The sequence below is a fragment of the Camellia sinensis genome, chromosome 14, assembly GCF_055761805.1.
Source record: "Camellia sinensis isolate YWXY chromosome 14, ASM5576180v1, whole genome shotgun sequence".
NCBI lineage: Eukaryota > Viridiplantae > Streptophyta > Magnoliopsida > Ericales > Theaceae > Camellia > Camellia sinensis.
This window is the reverse complement of record NC_138974.1, coordinates 88,712,139-88,728,369: the sequence shown is the minus strand read 5'-3', so window position 1 is coordinate 88,728,369 and position 16,231 is coordinate 88,712,139. Positions and strand designations below refer to the sequence as shown.

General features: G+C 34.0%; 1 protein-coding gene across 4 annotated transcripts; it reads right to left on the bottom strand.

Annotated features, from left to right (window-relative positions):
* Positions 1 to 1,512: 1,512 nt before the first annotated feature.
* Positions 1,513 to 13,518, bottom strand: CYP71 (cyclophilin71). 4 transcript variants are annotated; one of them, XM_028256332.2, is made up of 14 exons: positions 13,301 to 13,518; positions 12,252 to 12,337; positions 9,736 to 9,824; positions 8,435 to 8,674; positions 8,186 to 8,307; positions 6,152 to 6,227; positions 5,771 to 5,878; positions 5,511 to 5,687; positions 5,082 to 5,299; positions 4,504 to 4,636; positions 3,420 to 3,643; positions 2,759 to 2,912; positions 2,212 to 2,389; positions 1,513 to 1,727 (listed from the first exon to the last, which is right to left on the bottom strand). In XM_028256332.2, the coding sequence occupies exons 1-13, from the start codon at positions 13,450 to 13,452 to the stop codon at positions 2,306 to 2,308; spliced, it is 1,863 nt and encodes a 620-aa protein (XP_028112133.2). In that variant the 5' UTR covers positions 13,453 to 13,518; the 3' UTR covers positions 1,513 to 1,727; positions 2,212 to 2,305. The 4 variants fall into 4 exon arrangements, with proteins under 4 accessions (XP_028112133.2, XP_028112135.2, XP_082761979.1 ...); XM_028256334.2 differs by having other exon boundaries at positions 9,513 to 9,824; positions 13,301 to 13,511; XM_082905853.1 differs by having other exon boundaries at positions 8,435 to 8,682; positions 13,301 to 13,510.
* Positions 13,519 to 16,231: the final 2,713 nt, after the last annotated feature.

Genomic DNA, 16,231 nt, shown 5'->3' with positions numbered 1-16,231 from the left:
CAGACTCTAAATTCCAATATGTCTAGGGAATTCCAAAGCCTCAATAGAATGAAAAGTAAATAAAAAGATTAGCCTTGTAACAACTATCATCATCATACCCACAAAGACCTAATTGCAAATTGAAGAATAAAATATATCCAGTTCACCAAAAACACCAAAAATAAGGCTTTCAATTTCTAATTCACACATAAGTTTGTTAAATTTCTCATCAAATTGTTCTATTCCAGCATTTTCCATTTGGATTTTTGTACTACAATTGAAAATTTTGACCTACCAAAACATTTCCCTTCCCCCAATGCGAGATCCTATATGAAATTCAATTTTTTTTTAACCATATCTCAAAAAACAAAATTCCAAAAGCCAAGTAAAATTAAACTAAAAGCAAACATAGAATAGAAATTAAAATAAAATAAAAAATTGTATGACAATAGAAGAACATGAAGAACTAAGATTCATAAATATTCATTAGATTTGAAACGCCATTGATTTCAAACGCATGGAGGGTTAGTGTAGAGAGAGAATGATTGTAGAGAGAGAATGATTGTTGAAAGAGGTCAAATTCCGCACTTTTCTAATTGACAATATAGCATCAACAAGAGCGCAATTAACCAAATGGGTCACCATAGATTCAATTTTGGATTAACAAAACACTACATACACAAAGATTCTTGTATAAACATGATGATCACATTTAGAATGACAGAGAATACCAAGTTCAAATTTTTCCTAATTTTTGGATTCAAAACCCTAATATTTTAAGTTTGGAGGATGAACGAACCTATGCTCTTTTCCTTCAATCTGTTGGAGTATGGCGGGGCAGTGGCGTGACAGCGGCAAGTCGGGGGTGGATTGGAAGCTCCTCCTCTCAGCCCTTCTCTTTTTCTCTCTCTCTCTCTATCTCCTATGTAATGCTCCACGTATCACAAATCTGAGAGAATTTTGAATGAAAGCAAAAATGTTTTTTTTTTTTTTTTTTTGAAATTACTAACCAAAACAACGTCGTTTTGGTTAATTACATTTTCAACCATTGGATCAACACACTTTTGGCATCACTTCAGAGGATCTTGGTACAGTGTAACCTACCAAACTACAGCCAAATTTTCTGTGACATAGCTTCTCCTTAAAGCATACCCAGAACATTCTTTTTGGTTTGTGTTTTGAGATAAATTTTCAAAAACAAATTTAAAGAAAAAGTTTTAAATTTTTTTTGATTTATTTGGTTATATATTTTAAAAATAGTTTTAGAATTTAGAAATTTAGAATGATTTGATATTTTCTTGTAATTGACTAGATATATGTAAAAAAAAAAAAATTGAAAATGAGAAAGGAAAAAAAAACAGTGATTGATTGATGTATACGAGAGAGAATGATTTTGAAATTTTTTTTTTCAAAAAATTTCCAACCAAACAAAATTTAAAATCTTTTTTTTTTTTCAAAAATTGTGTTTAGAGAGTTAAACCAAACAATGCCCACAACCATGTCTAACTTCCTTTGAGCTAATTCCTTGCCATGGGCATGTAACATCCTACCTATTTTATATTTTCACTATCCAACACAAATAAAATATATGACACAACATTTTGTCAGCAGTCCCACTAAGAAGACAAGATCAAAATTCCATTAAGTTGATAGAAAAACAGTTTGAGACAAGTTATCATTCTCTGGATTGATTCCACTTGCAGTTGGGAGAACATGGCTGCGGCAAAGTAACCAAATCTTCAATGATTCTGCAGAAATAACAAAGAAACAGAAAATCACAAAACCGTAAGCAACGGGAATGTATCCTACCAAAATTTAACAAAAAAAGAGCTAAGGCTCTACTTGGTGCAGCTTATATGGTTGCTGACAGTTTTTTTTATTATTTAGAAAATTTATGTCAGACTATTTGATGCAGATTGCAATTCATAAAAAAATTATTTCTTATCTAAACTTGGTCAGCTTTTCACATGCTTCGATGTTCAATTTTAGGGTTAGAAAGACAAGGGCAAAAGCCAAAGGGGAAGCTTTTGCATCCTTTCAAGGCAAGGAGGGTTAAAAGCATTAGGCCGATGTCAATTTATCCCCCTTTTTTCTATATGGATAAAAAAACATATAGTATTTTTTTTGACACCCAACCCACGGGGTGCATGGGGGGGCAAGGTAGAATTAATTCAATAGAGAACATTCAATCACAGAATAAACACACCTCACTGTCACAAAAAATAAACTTACCGTGTATTTACCTAACGTAGAACTTTGTCACCCATGACTGCCCATAAGGATCACCAATATAATGTGTACAGAACCACAATTACATACATAGCCTTTATGACTTCGGAACAGTCACATTTAGGATTTTCACATCTTGGTATGGCTTGTCGGACCTGTCTGTCTTCACTTTCTCTATAGCCTGTCATCACCAATGATTGAATATCAAATGAGGTAAATCTAAGACATATAGATTGATTGAGGGTTATAAGCAAGTCATGCACATAAACAATGTCAAAATTCACAAAATGGTCCTAAACTGCGTGGCAATATATGCCTCACAGACCCAACAAATAAATAATGAAACTCACAAATCCAACACCCAGGAATCTCTATTAAATTTTCTGTTGGTTTACTACATTATCATTGAGGTGTTAAACACCAAGGAGCCTGGTGGTGCTGTGTACCTGTACAACGTCCATCCCCTTTTCAAGGGTCTCATAAAAATAAATTTTATGAAATTATTTGTAAAAAGTAGGTAAATGGTGAGTATAGATGGCCAAGTTTGTACCTGTACAACGTCCATCCCCTTTATAACTCTACCAAAAACAGTGTGCTTATTGTCCAGCCATGGAGTTGCCACTGTAGTGATAAAAAACTGAGAGCCATTGGTGTTGGGCCCAGCATTTGCCATTGAAACAGTGAAAGGCCGGTCATGTCGTAAACTGCAGACACCAGCAAAATTCAGTTCAACAAAGGTAAATTGCATTTGCACTAGTAAACCATTTGACAGGGATAAAACTAATCTGCAAACGGTACACACACAAGTACAAACACTCAAGTCTTTAATGGTCAACCTCATTTAGTTTAATCGAAAGTACCAGCATTCAATTCCTTTTAATGCTAGAATTGACGACATATCGATAAAACACTTGAGAACACATTCCACATCCATATTCTTCATGAACCAAATTCCGCCATGGATGAGGTAATTAAAATCTCATCTATGATCTAACCATCACTCACAGACTATAAAATTATTTCGCAAGGTGCATACACACACTCACACAAACACAAACACACACACACACAAAACATGGAAGAAAACCCCATTGAAAGGAAAATTTTCAAGTGAGTACACTGCACTAAACCTCTAATTGAAGAATAAAAATTATATGGTGCATGTATTCATAGGACAATGGCTCAATAATGGCTCAAAAGCAAGTCCTCACCTTTTGTGAAATTCATCCTCAAATTCCCTTCCCCAAATAGACTGCCCACCAGTGCCATCCCCCAAAGGATCTCCCGTCTGTATCATAAAGCCTTTGATGACCCGGTGGAAAATCAGATTATCATAGTAGCCGTTTCTGCAGTGAGTAGTAAAGTTCTCCACTGTTTTTGGACATTCTTCAGGGTAGAGCTTCATGTGAATGTCACCCAGTGTAGTGTGCATGAGCTGACAAAAAGGAAATTCAGAAAAGGAAATAAGATTACAACACAACTTAACATGACACAAGGAAAGAACAAAGGAAAACCAGTAAACGAGCACATGGTCAGCAAACCATAGTCAAAACCAGGGAGTAAACGCAAAACTGTATCATCTGAGAGTAATTACATTTCTTTGAAATGCTAAAAGTAATTACATTATTTGTTCAACAAACTACAAGGCAGATACTAATTAGCACTTCTAGGTGTTCTTCAAAAAATGATTGAGTGGAGATAGAAATTTTAATTTTATAAAACTTTTAATTTATTCAAATAAATTTAAATTTCAAAATAAGCAAATTCTATTAAACAAAAGCACTAGGAACAAGATTCATCATATTATGTTGTCTCATGCTCTGAAAAATATATGGATTTGCCACGATGTTATTTCCCACATAATAAAATTAGGCATTTTGGATTGTTTACTAAATATATTTTTCATAGTGCGAGATAACAGAAAATGATGAATCTTATGCCATAATTCTTTTGATCAAATTGTTGTTTATGATTTTGTTTACAATTAAAATATATAATTTTTAGGTAAATTAAATTTGTTTATACAATTGTTATTCATATTTTAATAAGGGTGAAATTGGAATAAAATGCACCATTAGGAGAAATAGAACTTTTTGGGAATAAGTTATGAAAAATAAGACTTAATTGTCCACATTGAAATTTGATGGGACTTAATCTTCTCATACAAGTATCAAAGAAATGGACAGTCCAGCATATGATTTTTCCACATGATCTCTGACATGACATCATCCACAAGGTAGCAGGCAAAGAACAAGGCAACCAAATATCAGTGACTAAAAAAAATAGAAAACCTACCACATTATCTGGAAGAGATGTCGTAGTAGATTTTCCTATTTCTGATACAGCCAAAAGTTCATCAGGAGGAGGCTTCTCATTAAACACATCCCTTCCCTTAGTTGGATCTTCAGGTTCCTCTGGTTCTCTCCGACTATTAAGACCATAATAAAATAAGGAGTAAGAAACTCATCATACAAAAATTGTAAAAATGTCATATTCAAACATAAAGCACAATAGGACATAAAGCACAGGGTATTTGAATCCACAGAGGTGAAATGTCATATTCAAACGAGCTTCACATTATCAAGTTCTGGGAATTTTAAGCAAAATTATTAACATGTAACCAATGGATGATGCAATGCAACCACAATAGGTTGGATCACCCAGAAAAATGACAGGCAAAATTCAAGAACCACAGTAGTTCTGATGTGTCTTCACATGCTTGCTTATTGACATGTTAATTGTTGACAACACAAATTAAATGACGATCAACAACATGACATGTAATTTCTTAATGCCACCTCTAATGGAATTACCCATGCTTTTAACAGAAACCTTGAGTTCAGACAGGCATTAGGTGTCTCAAAATCTGGTACCTGAACAAATAGATCCTGTGCTTTTTGAAAGCACAGCATAAAAGAGTAGGATCCGTCAAAGGCTCTTTGCTCTCGTTGACATTTGCTGCGGCAGCAGGGATTTTTCGTACTTTTTTACTGCTTCGGTCACCTTGATACAAGGCAATACTTAAGAATCTATCATTGTTCTCCACCTTTCCAAGAATTCGGGCCACTTTATTGGTGTGCAAATTTACAATCTATCAATACAAATAAAAAAAGACAAAGAATTAAAAAAAAAAAAAAATCCCATTAAGTAGACAAAAAGATGTTTAAAAGATCTAAAATGCAAACAAACATGTAATGCTTTTTTAAAAGGCAAAAAACCAAATAGGAAAAACTCTATTGCAGGAAAACAACAACGGACCTAAAATGCATCTACTTGAAGTTGAAGGACATATTAAGTCTTACTTTAATCCCAAGGAGGGTTGCATATATGAGAAAGTTAGAGCTTTCATCAAAAACTGCATTTGGTTGAGGTGCAGTTTCTGTTTTTTCAATTTCCTTCTCTACAGCCATTCTTCGCCCAAAATCAATAGCTTCCAGCCGGTACAGGGGGACATCACTTCTCTGGAGATCTTGTGCCACCTAAAGGATGCAGAAGATTTGATTAAAGCAAGGATATCTAAATGCAAATATATGTTGTAGAGTCTACAGGAAGCTACCATTACCTCAAGAGATTCATCATAAACTCGTCTTAATTTACCTGTTCTAAACCAAAAAATACGTATCCTACGATCAGGTGAAGTGATTGAAAATTGCTTACCATCTGGGCTCACCTGAGGAACAAATAAGAATATCCCAGTCATTAATAAGATGACAGAAACAATTATTAGGCAATTTCGTCAAATACAAGTAGCAAAAGTGAAAGAATAAGACAAACATATATTTATATCCAATATCATGAACTGATATCGGTTATGAACTTATGATTAATCCAGGATTCCCAAATATGTCAACCATGCGATGCACATAATTTCTTTTAGCAAGTTCATATGCTGGTCCTAGTATCCAGCCTGAAACAAAGAAATTATATAAGATACATATATTACCTCAATAGTAGAGACAGTTGTTTTGCATTTTACAATTTCAAAGAGATCGGTATCGCTTTTCAATCTGAAATTCACCCTGCAAGTAACACGAAGTAAAATACTTAAAACGAAATGGTTACCATTTAAAATTAGGAAACCAAACTAACTTTCAGATTAAACAATAAACTATTCAACATGATATTATTAATTTCAAAGTATGATAGACAATGCATGGCCAACTTCATTGGGACACGAGACATGATTTGGTTTGCTAGACAATGCATACCTTCAAACAAAATCTATGAAGCACAAAGTTTCCTACATATCAGATACCAATATATACGGATTGGACCTGTGCCATCCATATCAGAAAAAATTTAAATTAATTTTTTAAAGCTGGATACATCTAATTGTCTATTACAAAGAGAGTGAAACTGGCCCTAATCAGTTTGGGGTCAATAGCTAGTTGAGCTGCTGGTGAATGCGAGAGGTTGTATTGTGTTTTTTAATTGCTTTTATTTGCTGAAGAGTTTAGCAGGATCTCAGTGGTTGCATTGTGTTGCTGGTGATCATCATTTGCCTAGCCAACTGGCTTGCCTTATCTGGTCAACGGGTACGTTGTCTAGCCAAATGGCCATGTTTTGTTTAGAATTGTTGGTGGGTTCCTCTATCAACTAAGTAAGGACATATTGATTTAGGAATCCTCTATTAGGAGATTTGTGTGGGTTATCCACTTGCTCGTATTGCCTAAGGTATGCCCCTTGTATATTTGTATATTATTTCTTTTATATGAACAAACACTTACCATAAAAAAAGGCCAATCACATAAATAATAAAATTAACAATTGTTACAAAACACAAAATAGTGGGGTTATAAAGGCTGATTGATTAGCTATAGCCCCCTCCTTTTCATGTCTTTGGTCTTCCTATTCTTCTCACTTGCTCTAGGTGGAGGCGGAGGTGGGGGTGGGGGTGGGGGTGGCGTTGGAATTGGAGTGGTGATGGGAGCAAGGAAGAAGATAGAGATGAAGAAGAAGAAAGAAGAAAAAATAAAAAATAAAAAGAGACAAATGATAGAAATAAAAGGCTAGGGTCAGGATTAGTAGAATGGCATAAAACTGTAAATTTGAAGTGACGGAAGGGAAATTTTGTCATTTGATTTTTTAGTGATTTTTAATTGATCCATTTCACAATAGACCAAGAAGAATGGGATGATATTGACAAAAAACTTTCTTATGTCGACCAAGGTGATTACAGAACAAAACTTTTATTGTTGCTCGTGAACAAACAGGATTCATGTTTGGTCTACTACGATATTTCATGAGCTAGTGTTTTATTTGGTCTAGGAAAAAAAATTCAAATTGCATTATTATATGGTTCTATAATATGTGTCTGCTTTATTGGTACTAGCTTACTTGCTAACTTCTTATGTTGATCAAAACACTTGTAATTCTTATTGAATTTCTTCGAGGATTTTAATTATCATATATAAAACAATATATTACTTCTATTAGAATAATTTATTGGCATATCCTCGCTGTGTCCCTATCTTATTGTTTAAGGTTTTGTTGTATCTTTATTTATATCATATCCATAACGATGCGTCATAGGACAAAATACAAAAGGAGAATGTACAACAAGTGCACAGACATAGTAAAACAAAAAGTTCTGAACTACTGCAGTCTCAGCCGTGGACATGCACACAGAGCAGATGATATACAGGCTAGCTAGCAAAAGAGAGATTGAGATGACCAGTAAATAATACAGTTGCTACAGACCAACTCAAAACCGAACATATTCTAAATATGAATTTGAAAACAACAGAAAAAGTATAGACAACTTCATAGCTTCATTCAATTATCAAATATTTACGTGCAGAGTTTTCCTAAAATTAATACTTGACTTCCATAGGATCTATTTCATGAATCAAAAAATAACATAATTTTAGAATATGTTCCAACATAAATTGTCAATTGAGTTTTTCACAAGACAGTCGCATTCTATGGATATATAACAATGTACACGCGTGCATGGAAACACTACACAAACACACACCCGTTCTCTGGGAACTGAAGTGTAGAAGGGTTCCAGTACTCAATGATTCCCTTGGCATCTGCAGATACCACTGTATCAAAAATAAGGTTGTACTTCATAACTTTTATGGGACCCAATTGTACCTGGAGGGAAAAAGAAAGGGAAAAGGTTTAAAACATAATACTTAAGGCTAGGTAAAAATATTAAAGGAAAATTAGAGCAGGGAGCTCAATATTGAAGGCTCAAAGCAAAACTTAAGGAAGCCAATACCTCTCTAGAGATGATGGGTTCATTTGAACCACTTCGTGCATCATATATGTGCACAAATGAGGAGCTACGATCACTAATAGCAAGCTTGGCTTTGACATCCCCTTGTTTGTAAACCCATTCAACAGAACCAGCTACATATGGAAGACGTATCATGACCATCATGTCATAGTTGACCACATCATATATTTTCACAGAACGATCACTTGATATTGTGCAGCATAGCAAACCATCAACACTAACCTGCATAGCTAAACGAAGTTACGGCTGATGATTATGCTTTTTTAATATTATAATAAATTGACAAAAGGATTAATACAATTTTATGCAAAGAAGAAAGCAGAATATATGCTGACTTAGCAGGAAATCATAAATTTGTGAGAAATTGATATACACAAAGTTGAAGACTGAAGAACTGAACACACATCAACTAATGCTATTTCCTCATATTTGACACATGATAATGGAATCAACCTCCCACCTTGCTAGTGAAAAGATAGCTGATAAGGATCAATATGACCATTTAAATTGCCCATTAACTGTTAAAGATGGAGTTCATTAAAAAATTTCACATGGCAAACATGGGCACCCATTTTCTATGCATTATGAGGCAATATAGTTCACTTGAAATGCAACTAGAAATGCCCTACTACCAAAGGAATGTTAAGTTTCAGCTGCAAAAGGGCAGATAGAAGGCCAAATGAACGGCTAAAATAAAATAACTCAACATTAGTCTATAGATCAGGCAATATGATTCTTTGATAGAAAGAAATCACAAAAAAGGTCGTGCCATTTTTAACAGATTAAGAAGAATCACCGAAGTTATTTCTAAACCCAATGATTTAAAACAAAGAAATGATCCCATTCAAGGAAACTCCCTTTCAATTGTCTCAATAACTGGATCCGAATAAAAAATCCAAATAAATTTTAAGCAAGACAAACAAAAAGGAAAGGGGTTTAAAGTTTTGCATATGCCCACATTACACATGGAAGTACGAATTGTGAACTGGCTGAAAACTTATGAAATTCTTCCAAAGAAGATGAAGGACATTATAGGGATGACAAGCAGAAAACAACTAACCTCAATGAAAAAACATACAAACATCAAAAGGGCATAGACGACACTCTGTGGAATGTTCCTAATCATCATAAATCACCACTTCATTACAAATGCACATATTATGCATGTGCTATTCAGTATGAACATAGGGCAGAAGAAGGTGTGGCCAAGGCAAGCAAGTTGGAACTCAAATGCAAGCACATGCACACTAACAAGCACATGAATGAAGACACAAAAAACTCACAGCAAGCCCTTCAATAGGTCCAAGATGGGACCTGAAATGCTTGGCAAACTCAATGCCAAGAGCCTTTTTCTTCCAAAACTTCAAGTGCCCTAAAAGAGAAGAATCAAAGAGCAAGAAGTCAACAAAATGACAATTGCATGAAATTTCATTCTATTTAAATCAATTAAAGACAATACAAAGAATAAACCCATAACCAGATACGATGATTAGATCTGGTGAGGTAATTACATAATTTTAGTGCATCAATATTCCACTAAAGAACCATCTCAGTTAAAATTAGTATTTAGGTACGTAAAAAAAAACAATTCTAAGGAAACAGACAATGAGATCATATTTGTCAGAAGCTCATTGCTATATTGACAAGATTTCTATCACTCTTCTAGTCGGAACAAACCGACTCTGTTTCTCCAATAAGTCCCTTCAAGCAAGACAGGCCAACAAAGCAATTTATATTGTGTCAAAATACACATGTCTATTAGATGACATGCATACATTACAAACAAAATGATGCATGCCGCATTCAGTTAAGACAAATAGAAGCCTCAGAGATCACGGAGGTCAAGTCAATTGGTATGGTAGCACCAATAAAGAACTAGGCCAACCACAACTCAACATGATGTAAACAACTCATTTAACAAAGCCCTGTCCTCAACATGATTAAAGGCAGGACTGTTGATCTTCTTGCATTCCTATTAGCCTAGCATAGCAAAGGAGATCATGTCTTTCTGACAATTAAAATCAGCATCCTATTATGATGTCCGATATCCCAGCAATCCATTCAAATTGAACTATAACACTAATAATTAAACCCCTTTGCCCTCCTTACATGTGACTGACCCTGTTAGCCAATTTTATGTCATCATGCTTTCCTCGGTTGCTTCCTCTAATTATAATGAGGGTCAATTACATGAAGACCCCTTCAATTATTTGTGAATAACAACTTACCCCCCATCATCAAGAAATCCGTACATTTTGACCTCTTCAACTATGAAGATGTATTACTTTTACCCCCTCTAAACCACCCTCAAAAGGGGTGTATTTGTACTATTTTCATAGTTGAGGGGGTCAATATGAACGGGTTCATGGATGCGAGGGGCAAAGTGATATCCGCTGATAGTTGAGGGGGGTCTTGGTGTAATTAACCTTTATAATAAATAAGCATGAGAATGATATCAATGAGGTGAATGATCCACTATATGAGCATTATTTCTTCCAAACCTGACTGGACAATGATAAAAAAAAAAAAAAATCACAACTACACAATCCTAGGCTCTCTCCAAATCAATCTTATGCGTAACCCCCAATCCATACTTATCAATCTAGAATCCACCATGACCTTTTTCCCTTTCCCAAAACATCAAGCCCTCGAGCAACAGGTGCCTCTATAAGACTCCATCTAGAATTTATTGGTACCACAAGACTTATGAAGTTGTTTAGAGCCTCTTCTTTTGAATAAAGGAGACTAATATCACATTAAAACTTTTTCAAGATGCACATCTCATGCACTACTTTCAACACTTTTCAAAAATACCGGTTAGATTAACCATGAATCACTATAATAAAAAGTGAGCGAGCATTATCCCTGATATTTCCTAAACCATCTTGGTACCACTAACTCCCTCTTCAAACAATCTTTCCAACCAATCTAAATAATTGGAGACCTCCATGAAACGTTGACCTTGACCATGAAGGTTTGTTCAATGTACATGCACCCACAAAATCACAGCTCAATACTAGTTGCCTTATCTCCTTATCCTCTTCCAACATCATTCCTTACACCTCGAGAGCCTGCCTGTATGGTGTGATCCCTTTCAGGTCACAAAAGCAAAGTTATAAAACATTTCCCACCCCAAAAGTCACATAGAAATTAACTAAGGTTCAAAAAACAAGGGGAGAAAAGGTTCCTATAATTCAAACGATGTACATGAGATATATTTAGTACATAACAATCTATGAAGCATGGGTACTTCGAAAAACATGGCGTACTCGTACCGAGTACTTACCGGCGTACCGTACCTCGTATGGTACTTCTGCATACGTATTGAATACACGAAACACGTACTCAAATTTTTTTTTCTTAATTTTTGACGTATCCAGACGTATCCTAGTATATATCCAAGTCATACCGTACCTCAGTTGAAACAATATTTTCCTTATACTACACAAATATGGTTTGTAAGTTATTTAATATATTGACATTTAATTTTAATTTATACTTTTACATTTGGCATTAAATGTTAATTATAGGTTAGACCTTAACAAATTAAACCATTTAATTAATTTTTGCATTCCTCTAAATTAAAAATAAATATTTTTTTACAAGCGTACCAAGTCGTACCTGTACCTTATTTTTTTTTGAATTTTACCGTATCGGCGTACCCGTATCGTACTAGTACCAGTACTCGTACTCGTGCTTCATAGATAACAATAGAAAATACAAGAATCGTGCAAAATAAATTAACTGTCAGCGAAAAAGAAAACGTGATGGACTAGGGATGAAGCATATTTTCTCTTACCATCAGCACTTCCAGTTATGAAAAATTCTGCTACTGAAACAGCAACATGTGTTACCACATCACGATGCATATAACTTTTCTCATACCTGTATGACAAAGTTAATGGTTTTAGAAGTAACCAACCATATTCATGATTCACCACACATTGATAATGAACACCTGTGACAGAACAGAACACTGAAGTCTAATGGTGAACTTAGAAATTAACCTTATAGTAATGAAAGTAACAAGGGTATCTTATTACAGACCCCTAAAGATGCTTAAAAACCAACAAAACAAACAAATAAATTTCAATTTCTCCCCACTTTTGGATCAGTATAAAATCAAAAGCTTATAGCCACAAAAAAAGATAAAAGAGATTGCACATTCAGGTCAAAACCCAATAACTAAACTAACAAACCCATGGATATTTTAGTTCCATATAGGATTTTTACTTTTATCACCCAACTCAGTTTGGAGTTAGCTAAAAATTAGTTTATTGGCTAAAAATATGCCTACAAAAACTGTAGCATTAATGGTTTGGGTCACAAGTGGTATGTAGTCTATCCAATCTATAGCCTGTTTGGTATAATTTTTAAGGCAAATGCTAAAGATAATATTGGGATCAAGGTAAAAAAAGTATATTCAAAATAGATACAAAAAAAATATATTAAAAAGTGTATTAAATTCAGTGAAAAGGGTCTCGTGTTGTATGATTCTCATCTTTTTCTTGTTCTAATGCTAAAAAACCTACAATCCAAACTTTTTTGCTATTCTAATAGTCTTTCAGAGAGGCTTAAGTGAGCTTTTTTGGCACCAAATAGGTTTGCTAAAGAATAAATTTTTTCTTTTAATAAAATTGGCTTTTTCAGCCAATAATGTAACCAACTAAACCTCAAAGAAAAAAAAGTATAATTGAACAAAAACACGAATCCAGCAAAACTTTCAAATCATTACTCTTTAGATAAACAACAAGATGAGTCCAATAATCGTATCTGCAACAATTCAACCCTAAAACCCAAAATCATAGTGCGTATGAATGTATGTACGTGTGTGTAGAAAATACATACATGTTGGCAGAGGGAAGGGAGTCGAGGTATGCCTGCTCGAATTGGAGAGGGCGCTTCGGACGAGAGCGAGGGGCCGGACCTGGTCCAATAGCCACCTCTTCCTCCTCCGCCGCCGCGGCGGAGCTTCCGTTCTCGTTCTCTGTCTCCGCCATTTTTTTCTCTCTCTAGGGTTTTTCTCGAGGAGGAGAGAGATGAAGAAGAGTGCACTCCATTTTTCACTCCCACTATTACTACTTTCTTCTCTGGGCTGACATGGGCCTCTGGCCCAGTACACTCAGACCAATCCAACCAACTCTGAATTTTGTAGTTTTGGTCCATAAAGATTGGGTTGGGCTGAATTTTGAGAAAGCTTTGCGTAAGATATGTAGATATGAGACCGAAGATGATCCCACATATAAATCACTAGCATTGCCAGTGGATAGAAAATATTTTACCAAACAGTCAATCAAATCTCCACCCTCCTGTGAGTGTGTTTGACAAAATATTTAAAATGTGTAGCATTTTTCCTTATAAATCACATTTAATTATGTGAGTTTTACAACAAATGCCATGGTGTGGACTTTTTTAGAAGTGTATATCATATGTATCATGTAATTTTATTATTATAAAAATTTTGTAACTTCAACTACAAAATACGTAATTTTGTCATAAATTTGTGCAATAAAAAATGTCGTAACCAAATTACAAACTCGTGTAACATCAATCAAAATTTTTTATACATTTTAGTATGCCAATTTATGATAAGATTATACATTTTTATGGTAAGATGCATATAATATGTATATTTATGGATTTTCTAAGTTTTACATATTGTTCTGACATTGTGATCCATTTTGCGCTAAGGGAAAATCTACAATGTACACACTTTATTGGGTGCACAGATAGAGTGTACTTTATGCAAAAGGTATAATTTTTCTCACAAAATGTATATCTTTTGTCATAAAAATATAATTTTTTTTTCACAAAAAATGTAACTTTTTTTTTTTTTTTTTTCTTATAACTTATCTCACAAAAAATATAACTTTAATTATACGTACACATCATAATTTCAAAATTCATAACTTTCATTATAAAAATCATAACTTTGATCTCACAAAATATATAATTTTTTTACAATGTGCAAATACATATTCTAACCTTTCCCTATCATTATAGTAAGTTTTACAAGAGTTATTTACACCCCCAAAAAAAAAATAAAAATAAAATTACAAGAGTTAAAAAATATTTTGGGAGACTTATTTATAAGTCTTTTTTCAGACACTTATGGTACGCTAAGTCCTGTGTAATTTCTTATAGAGTTTCAAATCCTATTTAAATAGGAATGTATTCTACAAGATCCTACATAAACGTAACGTGACATGACACTTACATAAACATAACATAACGTGGCACCTATATAAACGTAACGTAACGTGACACCTACATAAACATAACATAACGTGTCACGTTACGTTTCACAAACTTAATGAGTTTTTATTTTTTTAAATTGAATGTGAAAATGTTGTTAGTTTATGTTGGTGTTACGTTACGTTTCATATAAATATGATTTATGGTAACATTCAATTTCCTATATGATCTACATAAACGTAACGTAACGTGACACCTATGGTCTATGGCAACATTCAATTTTCTATAACATAACGTGACACCTATGATCTATGGCAACATTCAATTGATCTAGATCATAGGTGTCACGTTACGTATATGTAGGTGTCACGCTACGTTACGTTTATGTAGATATGATCTATGGTAACATGCAATTTCCTATATTTCCTATATAGGAAATTGCATGTTACCAAGATCATAGGTGTCACGTTACGTTTATATAAGTGTCACGTTACGTATAGGTGCCACGTTACGTTTATGTAGGTGTTACGTTACGTTACGTTTATATATATATATGATCTATGGTAACATTCAATTTCCTATATAGTTTTACTATTATTTATGATATTAACAACTACTATTGAGAGTAAATGTGTCAACAACTTCCCACAGAACTTATAAAAATATAAATTTTTTAATAAGATCATATGTAGTATAAGTCTCCCTAATAAGACTTATAAATAATTTTTCCAAATGTTTATAAGAGTTAAAAAGTAATCCAAATCCAAAACAAACCCAACAACTTTAAGAGTGGGCCTGATAAACAAGTCCCAAACATTCACATATCCCTCCACACAGTAAACCAAATTCATGTGGGTCGGGGGAGGGGGGGAGGGGGGCATGCTCTCTCCATACTCAACCCAACCCCACCGGCATCACAATCACAATCACAATCGCCATCAGGACAATGGCCCACAGCATAACTCCGGCCCCCCAACCACCGTGATTTGAGAACAACCCATCACACAGCATGCTCACTGGCTTCCGCGTCGTTTGTAGGTTTGGTTTGTGCATTTGTTTACATCCTCACTTTGTCTATAACCTCCTACCCCCAAACCCATTGACTATATATACTACATGACATAAGAGATGTACCTTTTCTTTATTAACAACTCAAATAATTTGAAAACAAATGTTTCCCATTAAACAAATATGTAAGATAAATAAATAGTTAGATATAAAATACCCACTCTTTCTTTGGTATTATTGCATTGGACCGTTGCCTACCAAAAAATGTAATACGTGTACATATATATATGCCTTAATGTGTTTGGGGTTCATTCACATTGGTTGGAATTTGCATTTTGTGTCAATAAGTTTATTGTGAAGAAAAGCTCTATTTATATTTAATTTTTACAAGATATTTTATAAAAATGATGTGGTAATTTCATCTTTATAATTAAATTTATTTTTATGGGTATTTTGTTCTAAAGTAAAATGTATACACTGAGTTGTATTATTATTTATAAAAATTATGTATGAATTTTTTGTTTGTATATCATTACTCTATTGTGAACATAAATGATTTAAAACCAAATCACAAAT